This window comes from Cariama cristata, unplaced genomic scaffold (assembly GCF_000690535.1).
Source record: "Cariama cristata isolate BGI_N322 unplaced genomic scaffold, ASM69053v1 scaffold19600, whole genome shotgun sequence".
In the NCBI taxonomy this organism is placed as follows: Eukaryota; Metazoa; Chordata; class Aves; order Cariamiformes; family Cariamidae; genus Cariama; species Cariama cristata.
This window is the reverse complement of record NW_009593191.1, coordinates 1-11,588: the sequence shown is the minus strand read 5'-3', so window position 1 is coordinate 11,588 and position 11,588 is coordinate 1. Positions and strand designations below refer to the sequence as shown.

The 11,588-nt window shown below is 35.0% G+C and overlaps 1 protein-coding gene across 1 annotated transcript; it reads right to left on the bottom strand.

Annotated features, from left to right (window-relative positions):
* Positions 1-203: 203 nt before the first annotated feature.
* LOC104168806 (probable phospholipid-transporting ATPase IIB) lies at positions 204-11,234 on the bottom strand (the record flags this gene model as incomplete). The annotated part of the gene is made up of 10 exons (XM_009709523.1): positions 204-813; positions 1,631-1,663; positions 4,123-4,326; positions 5,013-5,070; positions 7,905-8,013; positions 9,306-9,370; positions 9,525-9,680; positions 10,135-10,199; positions 10,533-10,677; positions 11,145-11,234. Coding segments are annotated over 10 exons (1,062 nt in total), but the record flags the coding sequence as incomplete, so codon positions are not given.
* Positions 11,235-11,588: the final 354 nt, after the last annotated feature.

Here is an 11,588-nt window from a genome sequence, read left to right as displayed (position 1 = left end):
TCTGTAATTTACCGGTGCCAGAAATGGAGAGTACAGAATAGGACAACAGCTCCTAAATTAATACTGTGCTATGCAGACATCTGTACGTAATTCAAATAGTGCATATTACTCAATGTCTGATGAGGAATAATAGTTAGCTGCTAATACAGACACGGGCATTTACAGGTATTAGGTTTGTTACAGTAAGTATGGACGAATGAACTTTTCCATCTATAAACATTAAAGGAAAGCACTTGAATTAGGAAGTTATGTAATAATTAAAGAATGGAAGTTATGTAACAAATAACAAAACTTTCAATTCAACTTGCAGAAGATTAGTACAGTAGGAAAAAAATCCTTACAGTAGCAAAGAAATCCTTCACAGTAGCAATGAAACCATTGAGAAGCATTGTCAAATCAAAGTTAATTCAGTTTTATTTTATAATCATAGCAACTGAAAGTAAAAAAATCAACATGAAGAAAATTTAGTTTATCTCTGATAGTCCTGTTAGTGTAATTCTGTGTTATTGTACCTGTCAGATGTTTCCTCCTCTTTTTGTGCTCTATTCACTCTATCACTTTTGATTTTTTTTTTGTAAATTTCTTTAGTCCAACATAAATCCATAGACACTAAAGCACAGTGAATGTGCAATTTGCAGACTGGTGTGAGTGAAAAACTATAGGAATATAATTACTTTTACGAGGTAAGCTTGGAGTAACTTGGAGGAGAAAATTTGCGCTTCAAGTACTTGAGAATGTAAAGTGGAAGACAGCTTACAACAGTGATTGCTGACACTTTCCACAGGAAGGTCACAGTTGTGATAAAGGCAACATCTGCAGAAACAAAAAGAGAAAATAAGTAATGGGAGCTGGTAACATGGAAACTGGAACTTCTATAGTGCAAAGTCAATAAAATTCTCTTAATAGTTTGCTTATGCTATTGTTCAAGACCACGTAAAATTAAAAACACCCAAACAAACAGCAACAAAACAACAGAAGGTGAAATTTAACCTCAACATTTTGTTTTTGCCACCTATTTTCTTTAGACAGGAACTTCAGAGTTCCTTTATGGTCCTCACACTGTTTTGCAGCACAAAATAATTTTAGAGGAAACAGAATCTTAGTTTGAAAGCAAGACTCTCTCATAATAAAAAGTTAAACCAGCTTATTTTTCTACTAGTAAGAATGATTTTTATCCACTATAATACAAGTTCCCAACCAGAAATTCTGCTACCATTTTAGATCCTTTATTCCACATTCAGATTATTTTTCTCTGAAACAGTCACAACAACTAGACTGAATGATTCTTAAAATCTTAGAGATTAAATTAGAGCCCCAAAATTTAAAGGGAAAACAGTGTAAGTGATATTGCCACAAGCCACACTGAAATGCTATTTTTTTGCGACAAACATCAACAAGAATGGTGCCACTCTACACCTGCTACTGAAATTTTTTGACCATGTTTGCAACGATCAGATCATACTTAATTACCATGGAAAGATCCCAGAACCCAAGTAACCTGAAGAATTGGGTTTTTTTGCTTCTTTCCATTATTCACAAATGTGTATATTAAATAATTTACTACTCTCTAATGAATTTTTAAAGACTTAAAAAAAAAAAACAACTGCAAGAAAAGTTAAACTTCACCTACCTAAGAAAGCTCCAAAAGACACTCTGCCTATACCTGTTTCACAAAGAGGGAGAATGAAAATGAAAGGATAGATTTACAGAAAATATGAAAGTTATGTGAAAAAAAACTCCAACCAAACAAGTTAGCCACACAAAAAGGAAATGAAAATAATGTTAGTAGCATTAACTGGAATATTACTGCTGTTCACATGACAATCGGAATATTTTAAACAGCATTTAAACCAAAACATTTTGAAAACATAGAGATTTTATATTGGGTCATGTTTTAAGGTTGTAAGTAGGCAGACAGTTTTCTTACATTTGACTTCAAGGTACAATTTACTGTACAAACAACTTGATTAGAACTGTTTTAATGTGAATGAAAATTCACTTCAGAAAACACAGTAAAGAAATGCTTTACTGCTCCAACTTTACTCGTTAAAAATACTTTCTATATTAGATCATATAAACTTGTTATACAGTTTTAGCCTAAGCTTGGTTAGACATACTAAAAGCCTATGTAACATCTCACAGAGACATGCCCAATAAGGCCACTGTGTGCAATTAACTCAGAAACCCAAAAACTGATTTACTTCCATGAGTCAGAGCTGTGGAGCAGTATCAAATATTTTTGTCTTTGTAATTTGAGTGCCCTGTCACACTTACGATATAATTTCTTTGGAAGGAGATGACGCATCTAAGTAACATCATTGAAAGAAAGTTTATTTGCTGATGAAGTCAGGCACTATTGAACTGAATTGTTTTCCCTGATACGTGGAAGTTGTTCTACAGTTTGAACTATAAACCATCACTTAGGTTTATACTACACTACATGCATAAAAAAAGGTTCCATCCTCCCAGTTATAATGGGACAGATTAGGTAAGAGTAAAGCATTAAGCAGAAGTGAGACTAACTGAAATGCATTTTCTCGGATTAACTGACAAACGACACACATTAAAATACATCTTTACAAAAGCCCATGAAATTGCAGCCTTTTCAGTACCCTTAAAGATGAAAAATACAGAAGTACAGTCCCCAAGTTGCAAGAAGCCATGCAACCATTTATGTACTCAGTGGCTTGGACTTGTCCAGCAAATACATGAGGATAGATAGTAAAGCACTCCTCTTTATGGAAAAGTTTGCAGGAAACAAAGTCACACATCTGTGAACATCACCAAAAGGTGTTTCTCACTGAACAACAACTACAAAGGACAGAAGGACTGGATGCCACCAATACTGAAAATTTACGAAGGTAAAGCAGTAAGTTCTGCTTTATGAGTTTCTGGAAGTTTGGACTAAAGAGCCAGTACCTGTATCTGTTCTTGCTTGTGCCTTTCATTTGTAATCTAGCTGTGAAGATTCAGGAATCAACCCAATAGCCTCTATTAAAGAGTCTGTGCATCAGTGTCAGAGAAAAGAAAAAGGTACCCTGGCAAACCTGAAATAGCGTACAATAGAAGTACCGAGCCCAGCAGGGTTCTTTCTTCATTAAAATGTGACTCCTGAAGTAACAGAACACCTGGGACAGGCAGTGAAGCGTTTACTGATTAAAAAAATAATTATATAATGTAAATACACTACCCTAGTGTTGAACACTTGGGACATGAGAGAGTGAAAGCAGAACTATGAGACTCCTAGAAACTACCATATAACATTTCATGCTGCTATGAGAAGTGACAATTGAAGGGCAACTCCTTACTCATCAGGTCCTGGAAAACACAGAGAGAAGGAGCTGGATTCTACTTCTTGTGAGGTATAATAAAAATTGTTACATATATTTCTGTAAAAGTTACATTTGTAAATCACACTAAGACTGAGATAGTTAATTTTCCTGAGGGATAATCTGATATTAAAAACAGGTATTATTTTGATGCTCAGATCCTTGACTGCTAAGATTTGCAGTTAAAATGTGTTCTTTCATTTTATGAACTATAAACAATCAGAACCTTAAGATACAGTATGGCATACTGCAATTTAAAGCAAAGCAAGCTTAATATAAGCTTAATATAATTATGAAACAATGATTCTTACATTAACTATCTATCCTAATCTGCCTCACTCTCTAGCAATACTTCAGCTCTTTTAAGCTTGTGGGTTAGATATAATGAGGTCCACTCAGTCTGGCATAAAAAATAAATCACCAATGCACTGAAGGACCCTGATTTTTTAAAATTATATCCATTTCAATAGTGCAAATCTCAAAGCCAATTTAAGGTATGCAGCTGTGACCCTCAAAATCAGATCAAAGATGGGAAAAGCATGCGTGGTTTGAGTAGTTTATCATCTAGATAAATCACAGTAACAGGGATAAAGATTGTCAAACCCTAGGAGAAAAGGATAAGAGAATATTTTAACCCAACATTAATCAAGCTTAATTTCAACTCAGTCATATTTCTTACGGAGAACGCTGTATTTCAAAGCATAACATCACCTATTCTTAATTAAAAAACTGAGAAAAAATATTAAAAATACAAAGCACAATTCTTTGCTATAATACTTTTACTATTACTCACCAAAGTATTCATTTAGAAATGCAAGAGAGGCCACATAGCAGCCAAGACTGAGGAATTCAGCCACCACCATTAACCAGTGCCACGTTCGTATGGTCAGTGCAACCATCAAGAGCTCAGTCAAGATTAGGGCAGTGAAGGAAATGGCAACGACATGTACAAATTCAGATTCAAAAAGCAGCAGGGCTCCATACATCAGAATACCACCTAGGAAAGGCATACAAATTAATAATACACTCTGCAATGAAATGTCAGTGTACCAGTTTTTACACCTGCACACCGAACATTTGATGCTTGTTACGAAAACTTCCCCAGTAATTTTTTTTATAAGGTAACAACAATGATCTTTCTAAAAGAAGTGATATTTACTGTACTTTGTGCCTGTGAAATAAAACAACCGAAATAATGCTGTAAAGAAATAAAACTATTAGAAAATTAAACATCTTTTAGTGCAATATATCTGATGAACTGTTAATTAGCCTCATTTTGTCAAGTGCTACAAATAAATGAGATATTGTTGAAAGTGTAATTACTTTTAACTGATTACATAATTCAGATTTCTTCAACAGTACTTCTGTCACGCCATGAAAAGAAAACTACTGTGTAAATATATGCAATGTGATAAGCACTCATTAAAATTTTTCTGGATTAGCATTTAATTAAAAACATGTCCTTTTTTAGGTGACATGCATCAATAAAAATACCAATCCATGCCGTCTTTTGAACAGGCCTGGCACACTACAGGAATATCGATTTACGAGATAAACAGAAAGCAATATATATAACTGCTGATGAAATGTTAAGCTTCGGGAATTCAACCTGCAGGTGAAAAACAATATTGCTAATAGCAGACAAAAAATTCTCAGTTCCATAAAATTAGGACTCTCTCCTACCTTGGTAAATACTGATTAAAACCCAGATGAGGAAGGTCTTAAATGACAAAGATCTTCCCTAAGGGAAACAAGTGAGAGGACAGTTAAACCCACAAATTTAAAAAAAAAAAAAAAAAAAAAAAAAAAAAAAAATCTACTCAGTTCATATATTTTTAATAGTTAAACACTAGAGAGACATTTTACAGTCTTTGAACTCATATAGGCTAAAAAGCTTCTACTTGTTTCTATGATTCTTCACTGCAAACTTGTATAGAAATAGCACAAAGTCTGAATTTGGGGTAGGACAGTTAAGGCCTTAAACAACAAACAAACTTTAGCCTACAATGCTCTGGCTGGTTTTCAGAGGGATAATTACAGTAAAATTAGTTTATTTTTTATTTACAAGTTTTTTATGTCTGTTTTGTAAAATGTAGTCTTCAAGAAAAACAGCACTGTGTAGCAAAACTGTAGTTACTAGTCACTTCTAAATGTTGGATAAACTATCTGCATTCATAGAATAAATATATGACTACTATAAGTTTTCATGAAGTAACTATTACCAAATACATTTTAAATCTTCTTGTGAATGTGAATGTTATAGATTGAAACATATGCATAAATCAAAGAATAAATGCTGTACATATGCATATGACTCTTACATTCTGTAAGGGTACTGATGAAATGTTAGAACTGCAGAGTTGAAAGGATACACATTTAAAAGGACAAAATGGCAAACAAAGCAGCCAATTTGCCACAAAAGAAGTGATCAATCTAGAACAGACAAGAATCAGCACTTCACAAAGAAATGTGCTTCACTGCTGTAGAAACTGATGAGTTAACTCTTTCTATTACTTCAGTAGAGGCTAAAACATATTCTTGGATAGATACGAGTTCATGGCAAGGTGCTAAAGACACTTTCATAAGACTATATATAGTCTAGAATGTTGGTGACCAACTGAACATAGGGGAAAAAATTCTCATAGAAGCACAAAGAAACATTAGATTTTTTTTCTCCTGTGAGTGCCTACTGATTTTCCTCTGAGTACTGGACACTGCTTCCACCTTCAACCGTAGCTCCCACTTAGTGAGATCTGTGAATGAGCTTGAGTTTTGGTTCACCTTTATGGAACTAGAAGAGGTCAGTAAGTCCTGAGCCTCTATGGAATGCTGCACAACAGGCTGTGAATCATTTTCAGATGAAAGCAGGGAGTCCTCTCTTGCTTGTACTTACTTTCAAATTTTCATCAGTTTTTCTAGCTCTAACTCCATAGGAGCCACAGTAACATTAATACTGAATCAGCATGTCCTCCAGGGTACACGGCCACACCTGTCTCTCTGAACCTTCCTCATTTTCTCTTCTTCTTGCACCGTGTCAATGACTTGTGCAAATGTATCTTATTCTTTTAAAGATCTAAAAAGCATTTTCATCACTAGCATATAGCAGAAAAGAAACCAATTCCTAGAAATACAATTACAGTCAATGTCAACACATGTTTGAATAACACAAGCTGAATAACATTGGTAAGAGATTGGCATTTGGGAGTCCATAATTTGATAAATGATGTGCAGAAATACATAGGCTTCAGAGTGTCATGACTAAAGCAGCATAATCATAAATTGTTGTAATAAACACAATAAGATTATCTTGTAATAGTGAAGTCAAATGTAGCACCTAAATAACTTTTTGTACTACTCATCCATAATCATTCACTGATCATCATCTGCCCCATACAATGCACTGAACTGTACTCTCCAGTTGCTCCACATTCTCTTTTTTTTTGTTTTTCTTTTGAAGAGAATTATTTGGGTTCTGCTTATTTAATATTCACAGAGGTGCAACATAGCTGGGAAAGCCAGTGATTCAGAACCTGCAGAAACTGTCATTTAAGGCTAAACAAAAAACTTAGCCTGTATTCATCTACCCATCCTGGGCAGTTTCCGAGTACAGGTTAAATTCTATCTTCGGAAATAAGACGCTTCCAAGTTCCACGAACAGGTTTCCACAGGCAAGCTTACAACTGCCTTTAGCTGGTGTAAGGCCATGGTTTTTTTGGATTAATCACAGGCTGAAATCTGACAAGGAAACTGAAGATTCTGAAGAGGAGAAAGAGAGAATCAACATCTCCAAGAGATGAGAAAAAAATCTCACAGACTAACATAGCTAATAGCTAATTTAGTACAATTGAAAAGACAAAGGCTCTGAAAAGTTTGGACCCTCTTCAACTACAGCCTGCTTTTGAACTTTCAGACTCACATTCAAAGAACCTACTATCTTAAAAAGACTATCTGCTTCTGCCTTGGGTTATAACTTCTCTAGCTGACAGTTTAAGATGGAGTAGAAGCACTTTTCAAAAAAGCTTATGAAAACAGAATCTTGAGATTTGTTTCACTTTTGCAGGTGAAGAAATTATACACTTTCATTATTTGTAGGTACGTGCAAACACACAGAAAGCAGTATCTATAGATGATTCAGTTAAGATATATTAGTTATCAGTATCTGTTATTTAAAGAAAGTCTGCTTTTGGAGGAGTCAGTAGTAATTTCTGGGGGTTGGGGCGGGGAAATCTATATATTAATCTAGCAGTTAAAAAGGAAAAAGGAGCTGTGGAAAAGTAAGCATAACTAACTCTAGATCAGAGATCCTGGAGCCAGACTGAAAGCAACTTTTAAATCAACATACCTTCATGTTTGAACTATTTCAGTCCAACCATTGGTGACTTAACAAATTCATTAATAGAACTGAGTGGAACATTAGGTACCATGGATTATTTTGATAGCACAAAAGTCTGCATTACATTAGTTATGCATCTGTCTTCCATGGAACACCTTAAGAAAATGATTGTAAGAATTCCCAGTTTTGCACAACGGAGGTTTCAGCATTTGTTCATATCTCAGCACTGAGGCCATTCATACCTTTGTGAGGTCCTTATAAAGTTCTGGATACAGCAATGCCATTTCTGGCTTCACATCCTGATCCAATACTAGAGAGAAGACTGGAAACATAGTATATATGGTTGCATACCTAGGTGAAAAGAAAGCACATATATTGACACTTTTGTATGATACGATTTTAAATTGATCTAGCGAGTTAAATTATTCTTTTTATGTAAGTGGAATCAAACTGGTTCTTCTACCCAGTACTGAGGCAGCTTACTAATACAGTTTTACACATGCAACCTGTTCTTGTGCTTCTGAGAGCTGACAGTTGTGAGAAGTTACAGAGCTTTTACACGTTCAAAAGCAGTAAAAACATTTCTTTCTTCTATATATATCACCCAAGCTTATTGCCTGTTAGCATTCTCCCCGTGCACTTGCAACTTTGGACAACCAGTTCAAAGACCTGACATTTAAATTCATTCACAGATGATGGCATGAAAACTGAAGAAAAAACAAGCACTAGATTCCAGACATCATGATATAGGTAGGTGGATGAACAAAAGTCTTAATAGCTCTGTAAGTGGCTTTGGATTTTAGAACGCACATGCCAGACGTAAACTTTAGTATGAAACTTTCTAGAACTTAGCACAACGATTTACAAACATTTTGGAGAGGTCTACTGCTTGCCTCTGCAGAGTCTGGTGTAATCAGACCTTGATTTGACTATGATTTAAGTTGTTATTGTTTACAAGAAGCATAAAAAGAAGCTCTTAGGACAGAAGGGGCAGAGAGCAGATAAAAACATAAATATATGCATATCCCTTCAAATGTATGATTTGGGGAACCATGTTACTAAAGCAGCTTCTGCAACAAGACCAGGGTGCTCCTAATCCTGCATACATTCACCTGAAAGGAAATCTATCTGGCAGACTGGGGTAGCGCACTCTCAGAGGAAATTTCACAGTCCGTAGCTTCTGCTCCATTTTAACAGAGGAATCTGTGATTCTCACTGAGGTTGTATGGCAATCTGTGTAACAGCTGAAACTGGTCTGGGAGATTTCCTCTACTCTTCACCCCATACGTGAAAATGGTATGTTCTTCTAAGGCTATGCAGATCCCCCTCTTCAGAGAACTGATAATGAGGCTTCCCCCCTGCCTTCATATAGAGCATACTGAACCTAGTTTGACTTTGTAGACTCATTCCAGGTTTTGGTAGCATACCAATGATAAATGCATGAAAAACGTGGCAGAAATCAACTACATGATGTTATTTGACAAGTCAGTTTGCTGTATTTATTACCAGACATTGTAACTGTTGGTTAGCATACCAATGATAAATGCATGAAAAACATGGCAGAAATCAACTACATGATGTTATCTGACAAATCAGTTTGCTGAATTTATTACCAGACATTGTAACTGTTGGGTTTGACTTACCCTACCATTAGGAAACCTTGGTACAAGGGAACAGATGCAAAATAGAAGACTGATGAAAATACAGCCTACAAAAAGCAGATAATTACATATATTTAATATAATGCTATATAAAAAACATTACAATAATAAAAAAAAACAATACTGGTTTATTAAGATTTTGTGACATTTCAAAGACTGACATAGTGTTTTTAACTATTCAGAAAAAAAAGTTTTAAATACCTGCATAGTTGAAATAATAAGGCCTCGGTGCATGACAAATTGACCAAGTGCTGCTGATCTTTTGTAACTGTTTCGACCGTGTACCATCAGCAGCCTACCTATGTGTTTAAACTGTGTAATAGAAAAGTCAGCTGCTAGGGAAGCTTGTTTTCCCTCCTAGAACAGAAAAAAAATATTCCAAATATGAAACCCAGTGTAAAAGATGTGTTTCAAATTTCAAAATTCTAAGTGATAATTAGTTTTAAAAGTCAAGCTTGCTCCTGCTTCAGAAATCAACCCTGCAATGAGACACAAAGGACAATTTTTTGTGCATATTCTTAAGATACAGTGGCTGTAACAAGTAAGTTTAATAACCTGTCCTGCCTCTTTCAGGTAAATGCTACACAGAAATAACAGTAGTGTTTTCTGCTTTTCTTGCTTTTTGTATTTAAACAGATAAAGCAGAGGACATAGAAGCAAATATTAGTTCAAAGACTAAGCATTTTTATCATCTTACAGCATACTTTAACTAGAAATGATCAATTCACTACTGTTTAAGAATAAAGCTTCTAATCCCATGTTACTGTACTACTATGTGGCACATATTTGACAATGAAACTGTTAACGTTACCTTGCCTTCAATTCCAATTCCACAGTCTGCTGCTTGGATCATGCTGACATCATTTCCTCCATCACCTGGAAAATGTCACTGCTATATTCAGTTCTTCAGAGGTTTTACTCTCCTGCCCTTACAGTATTTTAGAAAACTCTTATATACTTTTAAATTCTTACAATTAATCTACAGATTATGATTAACTACTTCAGCAATCAAGACTTTTTCACGTGGAATAAAGAAGATAACCACACCTTTCTCACAGAATGGCATTTTCTGCTACAGCTGCTTAACACCTGGCTGTTGATAAAGAAGCCTCTCTGGTTTTGTTTCAACTATTTCTCAATGGTGCCATCTACTGCTTAAGTTTATTACAGATTTTAGCTACTGCAAATAAAGATCATGCCAACAGTTACCTATTGCACACGTGCGTTTTCCAGTGTGGTGCTGTAACAGTTTCACAATATGAGCTTTTTGGGTGGGAGAACACCGGCAGCACACTACAGCAGGACACTGACAAGCCAACTCTACAAATTCATGCTCATAATACTTCAGACAAACCTAAAGGAAAAAATACACTCGCATTTACTTACAATTAAATACTACTACATGTAGTTTAATATAAAAACACAGTATAAAGAATTCCTTTATGAAGTTTCGCTTGCACAACATCCATGCGGGAGAAAAAAGCCACATTCTCCTGACTGTGGCTTTATTATTTTAAACTGACATTCTCTTTCCTTTAGAAAGCCAACATGCTTTGGGGTTAAGAGAAGAGACAATACTAAAGCACACTGCATACAAATTCCATTCTGTTATCATACAGGAGACCAGAGAACCAATAACATTTGCCCATCTAGAACATATATCCTCTAATTAGCACTCAGTGAAAAACAAAAGTATCTCTAAGGACAACCTAAAATATGGGCAAATATTGGAAAAAAGTTTAAGAGCATGAAGACACCAACATTCTACTTTTGAACATAAGCATATAGATAAATGTAATTTGACAGAAACCAAGTTCTTACCTCAAGTGAGTCCCCAGATATCACCAAGGCACAGTCATGCTTCCTCCTAAAGGCATTTAGTTCTAAGTGGGCCTCTCCTCGAGTAGTGACCTTCAATAAAAAGCACTCACTTAAAACATTTTATTACATTCTTGAAAAAAACCAAACCTGCCTAAACAAATCAGGTTTTCAAACCTCATACCCAGAAGGCCTTGGTTCTTCAACAAGTGTTTTATCCCAGTGCAAGTCCAATACCCATGGCATGTGACTACAAGCCTTGAATCTTAGGGATTGAAAAAGTAATCCTCAAACAAGGAAAATCTATGTAGTCAGCTTAACTGGTTCCTCAATGAAGTAGAACAGGGTTAAAAAATTACTACATTAAAGTATTCATTTATTAAATAAATTCTAATTATTTATAATTAATTATAATTAAATTAATGAAATTAAAATATCTTAAGTTCA